This window comes from Abrus precatorius, unplaced genomic scaffold (genome assembly GCF_003935025.1).
Source record: "Abrus precatorius isolate BTA unplaced genomic scaffold, Abrus_2018 Scaffold2, whole genome shotgun sequence".
In the NCBI taxonomy this organism is placed as follows: domain Eukaryota; kingdom Viridiplantae; phylum Streptophyta; class Magnoliopsida; order Fabales; family Fabaceae; genus Abrus; species Abrus precatorius.
The window spans coordinates 6,981,972-7,005,822 of record NW_020874362.1 but is presented as its reverse complement, the minus strand read 5'-3'; the positions used below and the strand labels follow the sequence as shown (position 1 = coordinate 7,005,822).

The following is a 23,851-nucleotide window of genomic DNA, read 5'->3' as shown; positions in this document are numbered from 1 at the left end:
TATAATTATATTATTTATATTATTTGTTACATGGTCTAACTATATATATTAATATATATTATAATAATTAAATATTAATATTTATTTTTAAATTTTAATTTGTTTAGTTTTAACTGTGTCCTATTTCTGTTCAAATACTTAGATGTTCTTTAGCTTATTTAAATGTAACAAATGTAATAATTTATGATTAAATAAATTTATTTTTTAAACATGTGTAGTCGTATATAAATATTTTTAGTTTTGAATATAATATAAATTAATTATTTAAAATTTGATATATTTATATTTAGGTGTGTGGCTATGTGTAATGAACCTGGTATCTAATTTTTTTTTTTATAGGTACTTTAGTCAAAAAAAAATTATGCCAATAAAGGTAAAGTACGTAGTAAGTTATAAAAAGTATATATTATTATACATAATTTATTAAAAATTATATTATTTACTATATGGTCCTATTATATATATATATATATATATATATATATTATATTGAATTTTTTATCTTATTTTTCTAACATTTTTTTATAAAATTTTAGTTTTGAATAAAATATAATTTATATTTAAATAATTTCTATTTATTATAAAGAAAAATAATTAAACATAATATATTAATATAATAATTAAATAATTAAATTAATAATAATAAAATTAAGAGTATAAAAAATATATTAATATAATTTTATTATTTTATTTCGTTTAGTTTTGATTGCGTCTTATTCCTATTTAAAGACTTAACTATTCTTTAACTTATTGAAACATAACAAATATGATAATATATTATTCAATAAATTTATTATTTAAAAAGTATAATCATGTATAAATATTTTTAATTTTTAATAGAATATAATTTTTATTTATTATAATTATAAAAGAATTATAACGTAATATATTAATTTAATAATAAAAGAATTAAGAATATAAAAAGTATATTATTAAATAATTTTATTATTTAAATATATTTTGACAGCTCTATTTTGAAATTATAATATATATATGTGTATATATATATATATATATATATATATATATATACACACATACATACAGACTGACCTGTCAGACCTAACAGATTTTATAAACAGCTTAGGCTTGACTTGTTTATTTAAACAAACCTTAAAAAAAGTTTAAGCCTTATTTGTTTATTAAAAAGGTCAGGCCTGGCCTGTTTCCATCCATACCTCCAAGGTTCCCTAAAGGACCTTATTCTGATGTTAATCAGCCTCAATCTAGGGGGACTACAGTTCGTGGAGGTAGCAGTAGTGGTTCTAACTTTTCGAGAGGACTTCTGCGATGTTTCAGATGTGGAGGACCCAATTTGGTAAGAAATTGCTCATAACCACCACCAGCTTGCAGTATATGTGGAAAGACAGAGCATTCTGCTTCTAATTATTGGTCAGCTTCTCAACGGAGTGGGAGTGCAAGTAGAAGCAACTGGCCTGCATCCAGAGCAAGTAATGGAGCGAAGCCGAGTGTGCAGGGCAAGGTTTTTGCCATGAGTGGATCTAAGGCATTCCAGTTTAATGAACTGATTAGAGGTAAATGTATCATCAATGATAGACTCTATGATGTCTTATTTGATTCGGGTGCCACACATTCATTTATTTCTCTAGATTGTGTAAATTGTGTTGGACTGTCAATATCTTCTCTACCATGTGATGTTCTTGTGTCTACTCCTACAACTAAGCCTGTTGTAACTTCTTCAGTGTGCTTAGGCTGTGCTGTGATGATTCATGGTAGAAATTTTTGTGTGCACTTAATTTGTTTACCGCTTTCTCAACTTGATGTTGTTTTGGGTATGGATTGGTTGTCATCCAATCGCGTTCTATTAAATTATAAGGAGAAAGCTTTAATCTTTAGTGATGATACACTAGGAAAATCAAGACTCCTAAACGTGGGTGAAGCTAAGGCTTTCATGGTGTTCTTTTCTGGTGAGATGGATAAGGTCGTGAAAGCTGAGCACATTCTAGTGGTGCAAGATTTTCTAGAAGTTTTTCTAGAGGATGTAACAGAATTGCCATCAGAAAGAGAAATTGAATTCGCTATTGATTTGATTCCAGAGCAAGTCCAGTATCTATCACGCCATATCAAATGTCACTAGTGGATTTAGTCGAGGTGAAAAAGCAAGTAGAAGATTTGTTGAAAAGACAATTTGTAAGGCCAAGCGTGTCGCCATGGGGAGCTTCAGTACTACTGGTGAAAAAGAAGGATGGGAGCATGAGAATGTGCGTTGATTATTGCCAGTTGAATAAGGTGACGATTAAAAATAAGTACCTTATTCCTCGAATTGATGATCTTATGGATCAACTACAAGGAGCTTCAGTATTCTCAAAGATCGATTTGCGATCAGGCTATCATTAGATTGGAGTGAAGAAGGATGATATCCCCAAGACAGCCATTAGGATCTGTTATAGTCATTACGAATATTTGGTGATGCCATTTGGTGTAACAAATGCCCTAGCAGTGTTTATGGACTATATGAACCAGATTTTTCATGAATGTTTGGATCGATTTGTAGTAGTGTTTATTGATGATATTCTGATCTATTCCAAGGATCAAGAGGAGCACATTGAACATTTAAGAATCGTATTACGAATACTGAGTGAAAGGCAGGTTTATGTGAAGTTGTCAAAGTATGAATTCTGGCTTCCACAAATCCAGTTTTTGGGGCATGTTGTCTCAAAGGAAGGAATTATGGTCGACCCAGCAAAAGTAGAAGCAATAGCTCAATGGTCGAGAACTACAACTCCTACCAAAATTAGAAGTTTCCTTGGATTGGTTGTCTATTATAGAAAATTTATTGAGGGATTTTGTAAAATAGCATTACCTTTAACGAAACTGATGAGAAAAGGAAAAAACTTTGAGTGGAATGAGGAATATGAAGTTAATTTCCAGAACTTGAAGAAAAAGCTAACCTCAGCTCCACAATTGATTTTGCCAGACCTAGAGCAAAAGTTTGAAGTGTATTGTGATGCTTCAGGACAAGGACTTAGGTGTGTCCTGATGCAATATGAGAGAGTAGTTGCATATGCTTCAAGACAACTTCGGCCTCATGAAGTCAACTACCCCACACATGACTTAGAGCTAGCAGTAGTAGTATTTGCACTGAAAATCTGGAGGCATTATTTGTTTGGATTGAGATTTGAAGTATTCAGCAATCACAAAAGTTTGAAATATCTGTTCGACTAGAAAAAGCTGAATATGAGAGAGAGACGATGGATGAAGTTTCTCAAAGATTATGACTTTACTTTATCTTACCATCCCGGGAAGGCAAATGTTGTAGTAGACACACTTAGTAGAAAATCTTTACACATTTCTGCCATGCTGATAAAGGAGTGAAATTTGATTGAAGAATTTAGAGATTTGAATTTGATGGTAGAAATGCAACCCAAAAGTTTATACCTGGGTACTTTGAGGATCAATAACTATTTCTTGATGCAAATTCAGAATGCTCAATTGGAATATCAATATCTGCAAGATAGGGTGCAGCAAAATGATGAGACTAAAGGCTCAGAGTTCCATCACGACTCAAATGAACTTATCAGATTTAAGGGCAGAGTATGCATCTCTCAAAATGAAGAATTGAAACAATGATATTGGAATAGGCGTATAGGAGTAAACTGAGTTTCCATCTTAGAGCAATAAAAATGTATCATGACTTGCGAAGAAATTCTAGTGGTATGACATGAAGAAAGAGATTGTTGAGTATGTTACAAAATGTTTAACGTGTCAAAAATCAATAGCAAAACATCAACAGGTACCAGAAGAATTACAACCATCGGAGATTCCTGAATGGAATTGGGATAGTATCTCCATGGACTTTGTGTCTGGATGGCCAAAAACAAAGAGGAATCACGATGCTGTATGGGTAATTGTAGACCGTCTAACCAAGACTGCACGTTTCATTCCAATCAATATGAAGTATAAATTGGAGAAGTTGGCAGAGCTATACATTGTTGAGATAGTCAAATTGCATGGAGTACCCTTGAGCGTTGTATCAGATCAAGACCCGAGGTTTACATCAATATTCTGGGAAAGTCTGCAAGAAGCTTAGGGGACTAGGTTAAAGCTTAGTTCATCATATCATCCTCAAATAGACAGGCAGATAGAACACATTATCCAAACATTGGAGGACTTGTTACGAGCTTGCGTGATGGAGTAACAAAGTGCGTGGGATGAATGTCTACCTTTGGTAGAATTCATGTATAATAATAGTCAACAGACAAGCACTGATATGGCACCACATGAAGCATTGTATGGAAGAAGGTGTCAAACTCCTTTATGCTGGTACGAAGCTGGAAAGACAATTCTATATGCTCCCGATGTAATGCAGAAACAAAACGATCAAGTGAAGATGATAAGAGCAAAGATACAGATTCCCCAAGATAGACAGAAGAGTGATCATGATCAGTGAAGGAAGCCATTGAAATTTCAAGTTGGTGATCATGTGTTTTTGAGAGTCTCACCCATTACTGGAGTCGGTAGGGCATTGAAATTTCGAAAACTATCTCCTAAATTCATCGGACCATTTGAAGTTCTGAGTATAGTTGGTCCTATGGCTTATCATATTGCCTTACCTCCAAATTTGTCTAATTTGGATCCTTATTTCATGTGTCTCAATTGAGAGAATACATTCCTGATCCCTCTCATGTGATTGAACTTGATCCTGTCCAAGTTCAAGAGAATTTGTCATATGAGGTTATTCCTGTGAAGATTACTGATCGTCGAGTCAAACATCTTAGGGGAAAAGAGATTTCATTAGCAAAGGTGATTTGGAATGCGAATGATGAAGGGGATGCTACTTGGGAGCCTAAAGACAAAGTGAAGGAAGAATATCCTCATCCTTTCCTGAATCAGTGAATTTCAGGATGAAATTCCTAAAAGAGTGAGAGTAGTGTAACATCCTCTTTTCACTTTCCAGTAATTTATGTTTTCTCTAATATTAAGTAGTATTAGAATGCAATTAGATGTAAGTTTGGAGGGTTTTTAGAGGAGTTTTGGTCCAGGAGATCTCGCTCAGGCGAGGGTTTCTCTAATATTAAGTAGTATTAGAATGCAATTAGATGTAAGTTTGGAGGGTTTTTAGAGGAGTTTTGGTCCAGGAGATCTCGCTCAGGCGAGGTAAATCTCACCCAGGCGAGATTAAGCATGCAAGAATACAAAGTTGCAGGGTTATCTCGCTCAAGCAGGATGATTCTTGCTAAAGCAAGATAAGATAAATGTTGCTCAACTGTCACCTCGCCTAGGCAAGAGTGATCTTGCTCAAGTAAGCTGGGGATCTCACTCAGGCGAGGACCCACAAGAAAAATAGCATGTTCTTTGGACATCATCTCGCTCATGCGAGCATATCAGAAAATTATTGGTGAGACCATTATCTGCATATCTTGCTTAGGTGACAGAGCCGCCACTCAAGCGAGATGTTGTCGTTCAAGCGAGTTGTCCCTTGCTCAAGCGAGAATGCGTGGGGTTGAGGAGTATTTAAGAGATTTTCTGCATGAGAAATTCATTTTATTTCAAGCTCACGTCCTTTTCTCAATCTTTCTCTGAACTCTCTCTTTCTTTTACCTAGATTAAAGCCTCAAAAACTCTATTTTCTCTTCAAAGTCGAACTTGGACATTGAAGTTAAGCGACCCCAAATAAGTTTCTTCCAATTAAACTTGAATTTTTTTGATTGTTTTTCATGTTTTTGTTCTTATGGATATCTCTTGATACTCAGGAGAACTTTCTTCTGTGAACCTTGATCCTTTTCAATATTTCTATAATATTTGAAAGCTCTATTTTTGAGGTAAGGAAAGCTCTATTTTTTTGTTATCCTATAATATTTATTTTATGCTCATAGAGCACTGTTATGTGAATATGGTATGAAAATAGATGATTGAGATACCTGTTGTGAGGGGTATGAATGAAAATATGTTTGTTTGATTGTTTAAACTGATTGATTAGTTGGGCCAAATGGCTGATATATGCTTACTTGCATTGTATGATGAGTACTTGATATGGAACTTGCTGAGTGATTTTGTGTGATTTTATGAAATATATTTGAGTAAAAAGATGTAAGGTAATGATGTTGATATCAAATGATTTATGGTTGAAATTTTATCAATAAATGTATGTGTGGAATGGACTTATAAGTGAGAAAGAGAATAACTCTGAAAATGACTCTAAGAGTCGGATTTGGATTGGATCTAGTGTGAATAGTTACAGAAATACATTACAGGTGTAGAGTTCGGAGACAAGGAGAATTTGGGAAAAATGTAGGGTAGTGAGCGACATTCGCGTATGTGTACACACTCTTTCTGAGAGCGAATGCGTCACATAGCCTCACACTCATTTCCTGACTTGACTCATAACTATGCCTTTACTAAGGGACCTGATCATTGTACATGTTGTATCCGTGTGCATGGGCTAACTGACAACTATTTACCTAGTTGAGTAAGACCTCAAAAAGTGTTAGAGGCATCGGTATCTGTGATTACATTGCATTGGGTGTGTGTGTTGGAATAAGAGAAAGGAAAATGGATAATAAAATGTTGATTGTTATGTGTGATGTAAATATGTTTGTGAATATGAATTTATGAAATTGAATGTATTGTATTTATGTTAAAATTATGATTTTATGCTAAATATTTGCAAAGGAATAGAATAGACGCTCGTCCTTACTAATAATTTCAGGGAATTAGGATGACGGAGCCTCAAGGAAGGATTAGATTAATAGATAGTTTTGTATATTTTAGATTAAATTATGTGTTTAATGAGTATCACAGAGTGAATTATTTTAAATTTGCTGTATTGGTAGAAGATGAACCTAGGGTTTTTGTTATGATAGAGATGAATTTTTCTTGTAGTATTCCTTTTGACTTCCCTAGGAGTAGAATACATCATACTTTGTGTGTATATATGTACAGATATACAGTTAGGACCCCAACAGACTTTACATATTTTTTTACCTATCACGACCACGACTATCTTGGAAGACTGTCAAGATAGACATTCGAGCACGTTACTGGCATAGAGATCAGAGCTGATTCGGGCGATGGTTATCTGGGTTCAAATGATGATATAGACTCAGAAGATCTGGCTAAGATTGAGAGCTGGCACAGAGATGATGAATAAGACTGGCCTTCAGTGTTGGATTATGATGAGACTGCTCTAGGAATTATATTTTTGTATGTAATGTGAATATTTTGGTGATGTAAATATCATTTTAAGTCTCATATATTTTGACAAATAGTTTGTAAATATTACACTTGATCTATGGAATGCATGTTCATTTTTTTTAATTTATAAATTTTGAGTATGTTTAATACAAAATTACAATTCTTGTTATACTAGTAATATTAATAGGAATGGAAATATTTATATAAATTACTATAAAAAGAAAAAGATTTCAGCAATTAGTTATAATAAAATTTATTATACATGAACTTCTTATTTTACAACAAAATATAAAGTATAAAATATACATTGTACAGAATTTTGAGATAAGGATGTTGCACAAGACACATTATAAAAGGAATTTTTATTGCAAGACGTAATGTTGGTTTTAATTTGACATTTAAAGTTAAGAGGCTATGATTGGGTTTAGGATTAAGTCTTTGTTCTCACTATGAGTGGCATTATGATATGAACCCCATTTGCGCAAGGGCTGACTTAGGATCTTTAGGGTTAGAATCTTGTAGGAAAATCAGAAAATTTAGTGATGATTTTTTGGGCAAATTAGGTGTTGGTTCTTGGTGTTAAAATGAGTGAAAAAGAAGCAAAATCGCTAGTTTGGCTGGTGGCTGGACAGAATTTTAGAAACGACGATATCTTGAGTTATAGAACTCCAATTGAGGTGATTTCAAAATTAGGTGAAATTTCTCATTTTGAACTTCAATTTAGGCTCAAGAATCACTCAATTTGAGCGAGTAGAATGAGAGTTATGGCTACGAGAAATTCTTGGCAAAACTAAATTTTCTGGAATTTTGGTTGAACGAATGGTGGAAGGAAAGAATCACTCTTTCCAAGGAAGGCAATACACAAAGGGAAGTGAAAGTCCTTTGATACAGCCAAAGTGTTCTTGAATCACTCAAGAACTTAGGAGAATCACTCTCACTAAGATAAAAGAGATAAAGTCTAATATTTCTTAATCAAACTTAACTTGCTTTATTGATAAAAATGGTTCAGCTTATATAGCAGCTTTACCATCAGAATTACAAAGGTTTTCAATAAAGGAAAATAAATTCTACTTAAGCTAGTAATGATCCGCTAACCTAGGGAATGAAAACTACTTAATAACTGATTGTAACTGAAATTGTGGCAACCAAAAGTCACCTAAAAGCCACCAAGTATGCACCTCTTGGTCTCCCAAAGGCTGATGCCTAAGTTGCCAATTAGGCCCTTATTACAACTTGAAATAAAACCAAACTAAAGCCCACTAGTTGATTACATAGTTTGAAAAGAAGAAAAAAGAAAAAAGAAATTGATCGCATGGACAAAGACTTTTGTCTACTAGTTCTATTTGAAAGTAATGAAAAAGATGATGATGAAAGTGGTATTCCAAATGATGATTCTTTAGACATTAATATAAAAGGTGATTTTGATTGTAATTTTAACCTATTAAACATACTAAGTTTATTTGGTGCAATAAACCTAATTGTGACAGTGCCAATTACATTATTATTACCTGTTAGTGAAAATTATGAAAATAATAATTATTTTTTAATCCAATTATTAATGTGATTTTTAATATGCTTGGTTGATGACTTATTTTTATAATTAATTAAGTCAACAAGTTTCATTTTGGTTTATTATAGCATATTATAGAAATATAAATTGGGACTACCCTAATAAAGAAATCAATGTTGCAACAAGAGATCGATCTTAATGTATATGAGATGATTTATTTGTGAATTTTTATTTTGATAATAAAGTAAATGTTCATAATGTTATAAAATAGTTTACAATGAAGGTACATCAAACTTACATTGTGATTGAGTTTAGGTCAATTATTTTGTCTGTAAACTATCCTAATAATGAAAGTGGACACCCATGGTGAATTTAAGCATTGTTGTAAAAAAAAAAATAGAAACTAATAACAAGTGACAAGATGTAAGGGTAGTCACAACTTCATAAATATATTATTATCATAAGATCATACAAAATTGGATTTAAATTTGATTTGTTCATGCGTTTTAGACATGATATGCCCAACACGTGTAAATTATGTTTTATATGTTATGAAGATTTGTTTTTGCTAACCTTTTTTCATGGCATATTGGTTATTGTTATAGGTATAATTAAAGAAGAATAACTAGTCTCAATAACATTAATATGAGCGACTGTATAGTCAATTCAAGTATAAAATTTTATATCACAAAGTATGGAAGGTAAAATAATTCATCAATTGTTTAAAATTAAAGGATATGAAATTAAATCAAACAAATATTCAAATATGAAAGTAATTAAAAAAATTAAGACAATTCAACCTCTAACAATAAATTAATTGAGAAAAATCTAAGGTGTATGGTTTCTCCTTTTATACTTCTATATGTTTACTTCTAAATTAATTTTAATTTTGATTTCCTTATTTGTTAACCACTCATACTAAATTTATTAATACCCTATGGTCATGCAATGTTATAGTATTTTTCCTAAGTTATTATGCCCCAATGGTTATGCAAGGCAAAAAGAAGAGAAAACATGAAGAGCCTACAAGCTATTAATTTAATAAAAATTGAAAGAGAAGAATTGAGTTTGATCTACCTAATCATTTGTTTCATTTTACACTATAAATACATTAACTGTATATGGTATAGTCACATATGATATAATTAATTATGATATGTTTAAGAGTTGTCAATTTTGAACATAAAAATACAGTGCAATAAGATAAACATCAATCAAGAAAGAAAATATAAAATTATCATTAATCACAAAGATCTCATAGAGTCATGGAAATGTTTCATCATAGCCCTAGCTATGAATTTAGCTAGAAAAAATATAATAGAAAATAATAATAATAATAAATCAATTCATAGTTATTCAAAAAGTAAATGCAAACTAGAGGAATCTCCAATATAAAAGAGACGAAGAAAGTTCTTGATCCCAAAACACACTTCTGAAACTCCAACAGATGTTAGTGACTTGCTAAAACTAAGATATTCAAGTCATAGTCCTCATGGTTCTTTAAATAGGGTTTAAAATCTAAGAGATAATGATTGTTACCTCCAAGAGATATACTTTATATCTAATAAGGATATGACATATATCAAGAGAGAAAGATATGATTTGCTAATTTTAAAATTCAAATTCTCTCTTCACGAGTCCTTACAAAATCTCCAAGTTAGTTGTTCCAGAAGCGAAGCATGACCATGCATACCAATATGCAAGGTCGTGCATATGCTTAAATTATAGGCGTGTTGGTTGCTGAAGCATGAGTGTGCTTGCCCTTATTTTCCATCTATACATGCAAAAAAACACCTCAAGTATCTAAAAATAATTGAATAATCAGTGTAAAACTCATTTATGTAAAGATCAAGTATATAAAAATAGGCTATTAAAAGCATGCCAAATTATAGACTTATCACATATCAACAATGTGTAAATGTGTTTGATTTTACAAGCCAAGTTGATGGAACACACTTATATGAAAAATATAAAGAGGCATTGTTGATTGCAAAAACATAAATTGGTAACAATTGTGTTTTACCTCTAGCATTTGTTGTGGTTGAAGGTAAGACTTTGTTTATTTGGTCTTAATTTTTTGGCTGTGATATAGTCATCAAAGTGTCAGAAGCATTATTACAAGTCCTCACCTTGATTGGAAACCTCTGAATGCGTATCATGTATATTGCTTATGCCACATCACAAGCAATTTTAATCATAGTTAACAATATCAAGTTAAAGAGTGATCTATAAAAACTTGGCATGTTAATTACGGTTGCTTCAATAGTTATGTTCTAACTGATAACCAAGTTAATTTTTTTTGTTATATAAGGTATACACCATGTAGACATATCTTTTAAGAAAAATTAGACAAATTTTGCAAGATATCTTTTGACATACAAAGATGGATCGACAACATTTCAAATGAGAAGAAAAGTTTATTACATGACGAAAAGGTTTGGAGATATAGGTACATGACAACAAACTTACCAGAAATAGTAAACAATTTCTTTAGGATGTAAGAAAGTTTCTTATATGATACCGGTGAAGGAAGCATATCAAGACATTATTGTCAATGTGGAAGATTTTTGGCTTATAGATATCCATGTTCACATGTAATTTTTGCATATTTTTTTTATTAGCATTGATTATTGGCAATATGTAGACACAATTTACACTTTGCACTAAATCGTGAATGCTTATTATGTTGATTGGTAGCACCTTGGTAACGAGAATAATGTCCCACCATTAAATGACTTGACTTTGGTGTCGGACTACAAGTAAATGTGTGGTAAAAGTCAACAAAAATAAAGTTAAATAAAAAATGAAATGAATTTGGTTGAATCTCAACCTAAGCAAAAATATTCACATTATAGAAAAATAGGGCATAGTCATCATGTTTGACCATGTTAATTGCAACAAAATGATGTAACAAGTAACTAGTTAAGTGTTTTGTTTGCATATGAATGTGAAAATTAATGCATGATTTAATTAATGCTTTTAGTAAAAATTAACAATTTGTAGTTAATTTTCGAGCATGAGTTATTAAATATTATTTTAGTCAAGGTAAAAATAATAAATGAAGAAAATCATGTTAAAATAAAAGTATTTTAATATAAAAGTAATTTAAGAAAAAAAAGCTTTCTACGTCAAAATAACAGTTGAGATAATAGTAAAAAACATAAAACACATTCTATGTCAAAATAATAATTTACATAAATATAATTATTAGTAATTTAACATTAAATAACATCCAAATATTCAATGGTACTCTTCTAGTGTTAAGATACAAGGATAATGTCTATCTTTAGTTTGCCTATATAAACTACGCTAAATATTTTCCCTCAACCATTAATAACAAGCGACAATGGGAAAGAATTATTTAATGCGTGGAAAACAAGCCTAGGTACATTCAATGTGAATAAAGTAGTACCAAACAAGGTTGATGTCATGAATAAATAAAGTGATGGCAAGTAATAAGGAGTTAGAGAAAAAAAATATGTTATGAAGATGAATCAAAAGAAAATGAATCTACACAACTAGAATTTGGTTGCAAGTAATGGTAATATGTAAGGGTTTAAGGAAAATTAAGTAGGAACATAATATTAACCCTATTAAATTCCTACATGGATCTCAATAACCTGTGTAGGGAGATGATTAAATGTTGTTGTTTCTAAGAAGCAATCTTATTCTTTGTCAATATACAATATGAGTTTAGTCAACTCTTTCATCTCATAAAAAAATAAATGCATCCTAACCTTCATAAGAGAATATAGAAAATGTCCATCTACCTACATTTACCTTTGAACAATATATATATATGTTGCATCATGTCAAATTGTTGTAAGATGCAAACATGTTTATGCTATTCAACAATATTGAAATATATCAGTTGAACATTTTCTCTTCAAACCTCACTCTCTCCCATACAAATTTACAAATTTCTGGTAAACCCCCAATCACATTTAGAGCACAGAGTTCTCATACAATATGGATTACACAAATTATTAAATTGAATTAATTATAAAACTCATTTATCTAATAGAAATAATTTAAACAATTATTTACTTAGTCTCGTCGAAGTTGATCAATTTGAGCCTTATAATAAGATATATTGTGTCTGGGTTTTATAAATATTCACCCATTATCCACCTATTAAAATTTTAATATAAAGTCATGATATATTCAAAGGGGTAGGATCTTCCTACACTAGTGTAAGTTTAAAAACTTACATTTGATCCGAACCTTTCATTTAACTTACATCTAATGAATTATAATTTATTACTTCACTGATTGTTAGATATAAGTTAAATGAAAGGCTTAGATCGAGTGTAAGAGTTTTTAGACTTATACTAGTGTGAGAAAATCCTTCCCCATATTCAAAATATATAATGTAGTATAATACAATTACTTTTTATAAAAATGGTAATATACCTTGCATAAGGTAGGTTTGATTGTGGTAGAGGCGATATCAGTACAATATAAGGAAATTGGTGTCATGCCTATAATTAGTAGCAATATATAACTCCTTGTATAGGTTGCTAAAAAGACTGAATCCCAACTCAGTTGTCCACACTTATGAAATTCCTCTACTAACAGAAGGTAACAAAGTTATATCCTACTTTCCAAGTGATTTTCCAAAAGAAAACCTCCAATCAATCATAATATGTAAGCTTCGATAAATCATGTTAAGGCCTTTGAGAAAGTGGATAAAGTTATACACATTTTTAAAGTTTTGGTTCAACCATGTCATTTTAATAAAACTCCCATGTAACACATTTTCAAGTGACCACAAACCAAGGAAGTTTTCAACAGTGTCAATTGTAACAAAAGTTATCTTTCCAATACTCATATTTCCATATACCACAAGGAACAACTAAATAGTCACATCTTGCAATGTAATGGTACACTTTTTAGGGGGTGTTGGGATTTTTCTTCAAACATGACAAGTGTACTGGGTCTATTGCAAGTAATAACCGGTAGAGTACTGAGATATTGTCCTCGAAAAGCAATTCAAAATATATTAATTATTAAGATAAAAATTAATTGAGCTTATATACAATAAAATCAATTGATGATTTTCATAAGATTTGAGTGACAATTATAATGTAAAATAATAATGTAAAATGTAGTAAAATTCAAATTAGAGAAATTGGGATTAAATTTCATCTATCTCTCTCTGTATTTTAGTAATACAGTGATAAACATAGCAATCATTTCCAATAAATTTGATGCAAAATACAAAAGTCATATATCTTAATCCTTGAAAATATATTTCTAAGATAATTTTCTTAAATGTTGATTCCTCAAACAATTAACAAACTATCCAGCTTTATAATCAGGATTTAAATCAATCAATAACTCAAAATTTATTTCTAGAGTAACCAGTTATCAAGTAATCTCAATTAGATCTAAATCTAAGTAATATCTTTCCAGATACAACTCAAATTTGGGTTCAAGAAGCTATCAGTTAGAAAGATTCAAGCATTACACATGGATTGAAATCACCAAATCAATATAAATGAAAAACAACCATATTTATATAAATTACTGAGAATACATCAAGTTTGAAGATTTACATTCAATCTCACAAGAGTTTTAGCTGCTCATTGCAACCATAGTAACGAGAAATGAGATACAAACAGTATAGAACATGAGATAATATGTGTTCCCACTCTTTCTCCTAGCTTTTTACTGCTTTTTCTCTCTAAAAATCAAAATGGAATAGTAACCCTTTGCAGAAACACAAAATTCGATTTTAAACTATATTGGACAAAACTTTTCTCACTACAGCGAAACCCTCTCACTGTGCTGTGACGAGACATGGAGACAAAAATTAGGTTATTCCGCTTGCCTCTTGCTGCAGCGACATATGTCTCACTACAGCAAGAGAATACCTTCTCGCTACAGCAAAAAATTCTCGCTGTAGCAAGAGGAGCACAGATTCCCTCTTAACAACTTATCGCTTCTCGCTGCAACAGGGATTTTTCGCTACAGTGAGAGAACTCCAGAGTCTTTCTCTTCTTCAACTTCATACTTAATTTTTCAGATTTCTTCAACTTTGAGTGATGTTTCTCTTCTGATTCCAATTACAAAATATATCAAAAAGGAATCAAAACACTTATATTTGCATTCTTTTTCCTAAAATATACAAATAATTGTAAAAGTTCCAAGTTTAGGGAGAATTCAACCAAAAATTTCAAACATTTAATATGAAAATTGTTCAAGTCATCACTTAAAATTACTTAATTTATACATTTATCAACTCCCCCACAACCTAGAATCTTGCTTGTCCTCAAGCAAAGCAATTGAATGCAACAAAAATTTTCATAAGAAATCTTTGAAAATGGTTTAAGATAGAATCAATCATCATTACTTCCATGTTCATCATCTAAGATTTTCAAAACTTTCCAACCAAGGAGCATTGTTCATGATCAAGGATATTGGTTATCCGTTTAATATCAGAATGCTAGTGCACTTCATTTTAAGAAAATAGGAGAAATAACATTCATCAAACAAAGGAAAAGTTTCCCCTTCTCACAAAAGCAGTGTTTGTCTCACTTTCCTTAATGAATTCTTTGGATTTAGTTTTGCTCTTGGCTTCCCATCAAACTAAGTACACACAAAAGACATGGATTATAGGGTCTTTCAAAAAGATTGTAATGTGGCTAGGCTTACAAATAAATCATGTTTTTGTGGGATTCAAAGTGAGTTAGAGCATTAGTGCAATCAAGATCACCATTTGTTTGTTGGTTTCAATCTTTATTGTTCCTCACTCTAATTAACACCACATTTGTTAATTTTTGGATATCCCTTTCTAATTTCAACATTTTTCTTCTCTTTTGCCACATCAAATTTCATTCTTTTTATTGTACATTTGCTTCGTTTCTTTTTCTAGAAGAGAACTCCAATCATTCATTCAATTTTTCATGTACAATCAACTCATATTTTTGCAAAATAGCCTTCAAAACCTATCATGCCCTAATGCTCCTCCTCCAAGGTATGGGAAGTAATAACTCTCATATGAAGGCTTGAGGTGCATGCATTTTCCAAAAATTTTGCATTTTAGGCTCAAAGGCTTCCAAAAATTGGATAAATCTTGAATATGGGTTGGCTTTTTGGCTTTAGCTATAAAATTGTATTTACAAACTATGCTACAATTATCTCCATGACTTATTGTGCTTGATAGAAATCAGAAACTCGAGCAAAGTTGACCGACAAAATTTAGTGAAGTTTATTTACTTATTTACAGCACCCACACTTGCATTCCTTTGGCTAAAATAATTTTTCTTCAATTAAGACAAATAAATTGCTCAAATTTTCTAATTGATTATTTCCATGCACAATACATCCTAACTCCCTTTCACTTACAACCTCAACTTTTCACATTCACAAAAACCCTTCTACTTTGATCTTTCAAAACAATTCTTAGATTCAGAACACTGCCAATATGAGTCTCTTCAAACTACTTTCACCAAAATAATTGGTGCTACTTTTAAAAACCAAAAAGAAGTTTTTCAAGACATTTCCTAACAATTAACATTTGCATTTACTCCATATGTCATTACATATCAGCTGATTCTATACCATATAACTACCAATGCACTTATAACTTGCCAAAATATGCTTCAACCATTGACGATGCTATATATTCATAATATCCCAAAATAAAAGTGCAACCCAAAACTTAAAGTCTTAGTCAAACACCAAATAAGTAACAGAAATAACAAAACAAAATTATAAATATAAACTAAACATAAGCATAACATAAACATGTCCCTCAATTTTCTTTCTTCCTCTCTAAACAATTCATCTCTCTAATCTTCCTTTTCCATCTTAGCACCAATGTCTTAATCTCCATTTCCGGTGCCTGCCCCTCCCTGAAATTGTGGCATATCCCTAATGTAACACCTTAAATTTAATTTTCAATAAATAAGGAATTTCACAAATTTTTGAAATAATAAAACTTCCATTTTCAATCCAAGTTTCATCAAACATTTCAAATAAAGAAAGGGGGTTACAAATTACATTAAACAGTTGCTACATGACTTATTCAAATACAACAGTTTTCAAAATAATATCCTAAATCCTATAGCAGTTTCATCCACCCCTTCACTGAGTCCGGTGCTGATCGTCTTGATTACCTGAAAAATAAATGTAAGGGTGAGTACTCTACACTACCCAAAGACACACAGTCAACATAGAGTCTTACCTCCAGCACATTTCCAATACATTAACAATTATAATTACAGATAGCATTATCACACAGCAGGTCAATTTAACACCTATGCACTCACGGTATCAGCAACATTTCACATCCATAAATACAATTCATAAACCCGTGCGTACGCACGCTAGCCACACTCACTGTGGCATTAAGAGCAAAGGTCACTCATGAAGATAAAGAAAGTTGCTTTGGAGTCAAAGCAAGTGATTGACAGTGTGTTTGAAGAACAAGAACTCTTTTCATTCTCTTCTCTTAGAAAATTTTTCTAGTTTGCATTTTTCTTTTATGTCTATGGATTTGTTTGTTGTTGTTTTAATTAGTTGTCTTACAATGAGTAACTAAATTTATAATTAGACTATGATGAATCGTTTACATGATTTTATGTGACCTTTACATTTAATGATAATTTCAGTTTTCATGTGTGATTGATTTATTCTAGTGCATAAAAATGCATATTAGGAATTGTTCTTTGGACCTTCAAAATTTGTTATTTTATATCTTTATATAATTGTATTGTAATCCATTTTTTATCTTTTCCAAACAAATCTTGTATGTATCTCATATCTATGTGCTAATTTTAAGAAGGTTTGCATTCACATGCATTGATGCGGTTTCAATTTATATTTAAAAGTAACTTTTGAATTAGTAGAATGTCGAATGCCATTTTAGATTTTTAGGATTCTTCGCAAATTATATGTATGAAGTTCATGATTTTTAGAATTAAAACTTTCACATCCACTCTCAAAGTCTTAATTCATCATGAAAATCAGTATTGATAAATTGTTCAATATCATTTTAGATCTTTTTAATGCCTTCCTTGTACACTAGTCATATCTACTTCGCATAATTTATGCAAAATTTACTTCAGTCATATTTTCCTCGCTCAAGCGAAAGTTACAGGAAAAAAATGATTCACTAAATAAACATCGCTTAAGTGGTCATTAATTTGCTTAAGTCACACAATATATTCTAATATTCGCTTAAACGAATAAAGTCTAACTTAAACGAAGATTGGGTATCATATTTTTGCTTAAGCTAAATTATTATGGTCTAATAGAAATTGACTTGGCTTGAGCTAAAAATAATGACTTAAGCAAATATTAATGAAATTTATATGTTCATTACTATATAAAATTAGCTTAAGTGAATATAGTATAACTTAAGCAAAAATTACAAATAATGATTTCTTGCATTTTTTAGCATTTAACTACATCTCTTTAGTCATTATCTCGATTTTGATTTATACAAATTGGTTGTTTTTAAGAGAATTGTGATGAATATATGATGTTTAAAAATTTAATTGGTTTCATTTACAAATATCACAATTCAAAGTATAATAATACAATACAAAGTGAGTATGGTCATTTAGGTTAAATTTGAGAAGCATATTTGCATGCTACTTGGAAGGGAAAAATACAGAGGAATTGAAGTAGGATAAGAAAGAATTAAACAAATATTCTACAACACTATTTCAAGCAAAAATTACTTTATTCTATTCGATCTCTTGTCTTAGATATTTCTTTCAAACTTTTATTGTTTAAATTTCAACCACAACTACTAAATTTATTGAATTAGTTGTTAGAAACATATAAGAAATGTTTGAACTTCTTTTAGAAACAAAGATGAAAGGGAATGAGTTTGAAAGAATAAAGTTGAATTTTATGTGAATGAAAAAGAAAACTTACCTTTGTTTTACTTAAAAAAAAAACTATTTTTAAAAGATTTGTTTTGAATATTTAATATTTAAATATTCTTAACCAGCAAAATTTATTAATGATTAAATTATATACTATAACTTTTAAAACATATTATAATATGTCATCTTGCTAACTTATTTATGAACCATATGAAACCCTAACTTAGGTTAGGCGTTATCAATTTCTATATATTGTCAGCCTCTAAATTTGAGTATCTGTGAAATGATTGTAACATCTAGTTTCTTTTAACATTGGACAAACTAAGAATTGAATTTACATACTCCATGAATTTATCTAAACTCCTTAATTCGACAACCTTAATTTTATTTTATTGTATTCGAATTAGTTAAATACATAATGTGGTGTTCAAGATATATAATGCAAAGGATACTTAAGTACATCTCATCAGAAGATAAAGTCCGGAAATGATACAATGAAATTGGATTCATCTATAGTGCATCATCCCTCAAAAACATTACTTCTTGTAAGATTGTCGCAATGAAGTTGTTCATGAACAGTATAAAAATTGTCCAAGAAAAATAACAAGGTCATCATATATCTACACAATGCAGGGGGCGTGATAGATCCATTGCAGCATAAAGTTGGAGTAGATATCTGTGCAAGTGAACAGAAATTAATAGACTTCAACATTCCACTGCTCTGATTTCTTCAATTGCTTCTTGTAATCAGCCCAATCAATGCCTATAGTACATAACGAAACACAAATATAGTTGATGAAGTTTTTCTCCAAATGATGTACAAACGAAAAGAGAAATTATTAGGTAGTCTATGAGTCCAACACGTGTCTATGGTCCTGGCCAACCACCATGGACAAGTGTTGGTCTCAAACCACTTCATTTCTCCATAAATTTCTCTCCCAAGTGTGAAGAAAGAAAAATTTCTTACCATCTTTGGCAGCCAATGACACCATTATGTCATCAATTCCCTTCTCCATTCCTTTGAGTCCACACATATACACAAAAGTATTATCCTTCTTCAGTAATTCCCACAGCTCTTCTGCATATTGAGCCATTCGGGTTTGGATGTACATCTTTTCTCCTTTCTCATTGGTTTGCTCTCTGCTCACAGCAAAGTCAAGCCTGAAGTTGTCAGGATATTTCTCCTTCATCTTTTCAAATTCCTGCCTCGTACAATTGAAGCTGTAATCAGTATATGTCCTAGAAAATCTATATGCTTCACATAAAGGAAACCATAAGACTGAAGTTTTAAGTAATGAGAAAATTTTGATTCTTCTCACCTCCTTATAGAGCAGTGAGCTGCTAGTAGGGACACCCAAGAAGAGCCATGCCAAACCATTGAACTACATATATGCCAAAACAAGGTTAATATTGATAATCAAATTCACTTGCAAACAAATACTGATAATGTTGAACTTTTGTAGCTTCTTGTGCAGCAGTCAAATAATTTTGCCTATGGTACTGTAGATTAAAAAAATTGCATCGTTTGACCAATAGCTCAGGTCAAGCAATGATAGCTCCCACTAGGCTTAAATCCCCCTTCCCCTAGCTAGCAAATGCTATCTCCCTAAAACTAGAAAAACATTGACATTATTTTGTAAGATCCATACAGATAAAACATTGGCATGCACATTTTAATGCTTTGTAGTTGCAAACTGCAATTTGATAGTATGCCTCATCGTGGTGAATCTTAATATTAAGGTTATTCCCTCTTTAGTTCCTCCAAGACTATGCAATTAGATTTGTCACAAGTAGTGTCCAGCCATGATTTAAGGTGAATCACGCTAAAGTCTGTTATAAACTATACAGCTTAATGTTCTAGTTCTGGTTCTTTTTCCTTATAGATACTTACAAGTGAACAAGATTTTAGCTTTTGAGGACACTTACCTTGTAATCATCGTGCTTCTCAAAGAACATTTTCCATAAAAATGAGCGAAATGGGGCAATTCCAGTTCCAGTTGCCAACTGTGAAGAAATTTTAAATGATCAATGGAGCAGATCAGAACAATAATCATGACCATCACATATACCATATTCCCTGTATATTAAGATGAAAACAAATGATAGTGTACCATGATGACGGTGGCATTAGGATCTTTCGGCATAAGCATTTCTTTTCCAACAGGTCCAGTTATTGTTACTTCAGATCCTGGCTTCAAGTCACCTAAATGAAGAGGAATATAAATAATTGGTAAAATAAGGGCAGATATCAGCAGTATAACATTACAAAGTAAAATAACAAAAAAATATAGCTAATTTTCCTCTAGCCCATATTATATAAAAATTAAAACTACTCATTTCTTACATAAGAAATTTGAGCAGACTCCCTTGACAAGTTCTCCGTTTTCATTTGTGTACACTAATCGTTTCACGCATAGAGAAACCTGTAGGAAAGTGATCGTATCAGATAAATTGTTGTACAATATATAGTCAAGTTAAAAGTGTTGATCCTACAAAAGATGAAATATGAAAGAGAAGTGCGTTCTTTTAGACACACTTCTTGGAATTGATCAATTTTTTCAGAACTCAACAATTTTTAAAAATTGGTCAATTTATGAGGTAAATGTTTTGACTTTTAAATAATCAACTAATTACAAGAAAGTGTCTAGAAGAGTGAATAAAAAAAACATGTTACTAGCATTTCTCAAGATGAAATTTCGCACACATTTGTGGACTCATGTCTCAAACCAGTTTAGGAGTACACTAGGCAAGCCACAAGCAAGTTTAGAACAGGATGGAAGCATGAATGAATCAAAGTTTTTTCAACAGTCAAACCCCATTAACAATAATGTAATTGTAAAGTGAAAACATGATACTCACAGTCTTGGAGTCTCCAAAGTCACCAATGGCACTACTGGCAATGGAATACAATCTTAGTTTATGAGGTTTACCATTCTTGTCAATACCTTCTGGAATTACCCCAATTGATTGTCCCTCTCTGTAAGGAACCTCTCCTGAAATAACATGCTAAAAGTTTGTTATCCCAAAATACAAATTTTAAAAGCAAAATACAGTATGGTCAATGGATTGTAAAGGAAAAACAAAAGGGAAAACACATAAGCTTCCCACCCTCAGTGCTGAAGACCATGTGCCAAGTTTCTCCGGGAGCATCATCCCCAGTGATCTTTGTGTTGAGAAGGCATCTACCAATGTATGGGTTCTTGGGTTTGAACTTGTTCACAACCACACCCTCTTCCTGTTTCTTTGACTCCTTTTCAACCTTAGCTGGTGCCTCAGTGGTGACTTGAGCCCTGATGGAGACTACCCTTCCACTGGTAGAAACATCTCTGTATTGCAGTGGAACCTGAGAGAGAAATCATAACAACCCAGATCATAAAAAATTGTAATCTCAATAATCCTCAATTGCTCCAAAACACATGTCTGTGAAACATCAAACGTACCTTCTTTAAGAAAACTCTGTCTGGGGCAATGATAGAGGTCCTGCTTGATAAAGAGGTAGACTTGGTAGATGGAAAGGAGACTGCAGCACTTACCGCAGCAGCCATTTGAGGAGAAATGTTCAGTGAAATGATGATATGGAATTGGCAGTGAAGTATGAATGAATGTTGTTGTTTTGGCTACACAGACAACAGTGGATTATAAGATTTGAGTGGACGAGATTCGGAAGACAATGCAGTGGCGGATATTATATTAGGATAAGTGTACGTGCTACGATGGTATCTGCCACTCTCAACTAGCACCTTTCATATTTATCGATGTTACATAGGCTCCAATGGAATTAAAAAAATGTGATCAAATAAAATAACCCTTTTTCTTTTTTTGTTTATTACAATATCTTCCTATCCCAAAAATGCTTCTTTTTTCTTTTTACCAATAAATGAGATATTTTTGTGTCCTTATCTATATATAAGATATATTTTTTGGGATACTTGTACTTAAAATGATAAACCATAATAATAATAATAATAATAATAATAATATGTTGTTTATTTTTTTATGATGAACGTATAGAAAAATATGAGTTCATTTTAAAAGATAAAGTATATATTGATAAATAGAATTTTGCTAATACACTCACCTTTTTTAAAACAAAAATATTTTAACAAATATAATTTTCTTAAAATATATCAACATGTACCTTGTTAACATAGCCTTTCTAAAAAAATAAGTGAGTATAAATTATCAGTTATAGTTTACCAATATGCACTCTTATTTCTTAAAAGAACTATGTTAATAAGTTATAATTTTAAATTTCTTATAACACACTCAAAGGTGTAACTTAATAAAATACTCCTTAATATATATAGGTGTAAACTAGCAATCTCTAATAGAATGTAACTTTATAACATGAGATAAAATAATTATTATATTATTATTTAAATGTTTTGTTTGGTAAAATGAAATTTTTTTTAGAGAAATGAACTAGTTAGTAAAAAGAGTAATTTTTCCTCATAATCTAAATGAAGGAAAAATTTTAACAAAAAAGTAGCAAGGTGGGATATTCATGTTTGACAAAACTAATGAGTGAGTTAGGTAAATGCTAAAATGATGACCTAATTAATTGAATTGAAAATACTGGGTAAAACTAGTTATTGAAGTAGATAATAAATATAAAATGATATATAAATATATAATTAATTATTGGATCAAAATTTAATTATAAATTCTTTTTTATTTTAATTTATCTTAAATATTAGGATAAAAATTATCTAATTTTATTCTTCTTTATAAATGTTTTTATTAAATGAAATGAGATATAAATGAATTTATATTATTATTTTCTATTGTGAAAAATAAATAAATATACAAATGAGAAATTATAAAAATATCAAAGATAAAAATAAAATAAAGGTGAAGGGAATGAAGAAAAGGGTTCAAGCGTTTTATGAGAAATCAGTTTATTCCCTATTCTTTCGAAAGTAATGCAGAAGACCATTAGCCCGATTATTTTTAACTTAATTTAACAAGGACGATTCCTTATACACCCATCTTATTGTCTTAAAAATTATTTTTAAAAATATAAAGTATATTTAAAAATAAATAAATTTTGGAAGTAGGTTATGAATTTTATTAAAATATTTTTGGTCAGCAAAATATTTTCATTTAACTAGTGGGGTCATTGCTTTTAATACTGTTTTTTTTTTTTTAAACTAAAAACACAACCTTTTTTCTGTTTTTTATTAATATGATTCTGAAGGGTTTGCAGGGAAGCAAAAGTGTTTATCGTGAGAGCTCAAAAACAGAGGTCATTGGGAATTTTGGATCATAAACCAGTGCGTTTGCTTTTTATTTGATTTATTTGTACACAATTTTAAAAATTCTTTTCAGGGAATATGAAAAACGA

The 23,851-nt window shown here is 30.9% G+C and overlaps 1 protein-coding gene across 6 annotated transcripts; it reads right to left on the bottom strand.

Moving 5' to 3' along the window:
* Positions 1–18,994: 18,994 nt before the first annotated feature.
* Positions 18,995–22,277, bottom strand: LOC113857426 (ferredoxin--NADP reductase, leaf isozyme, chloroplastic). Of its 6 annotated transcripts, none has more exons than XM_027489298.1 (9): positions 21,948–22,277; positions 21,616–21,850; positions 21,367–21,500; positions 20,852–20,930; positions 20,619–20,710; positions 20,434–20,511; positions 19,827–19,889; positions 19,475–19,709; positions 18,995–19,270 (listed from the first exon to the last, which is right to left on the bottom strand). In XM_027489298.1, the coding sequence occupies exons 1-9, from the start codon at positions 22,050–22,052 to the stop codon at positions 19,203–19,205; spliced, it is 1,089 nt and encodes a 362-aa protein (XP_027345099.1). In that variant the 5' UTR covers positions 22,053–22,277; the 3' UTR covers positions 18,995–19,202. The 6 variants fall into 6 exon arrangements, with proteins under 6 accessions (XP_027345099.1, XP_027345098.1, XP_027345101.1 ...); XM_027489297.1 differs by having other exon boundaries at positions 20,428–20,511; positions 21,948–22,175; XM_027489300.1 differs by having other exon boundaries at positions 21,616–21,818; positions 21,922–22,052.
* Positions 22,278–23,851: the final 1,574 nt, after the last annotated feature.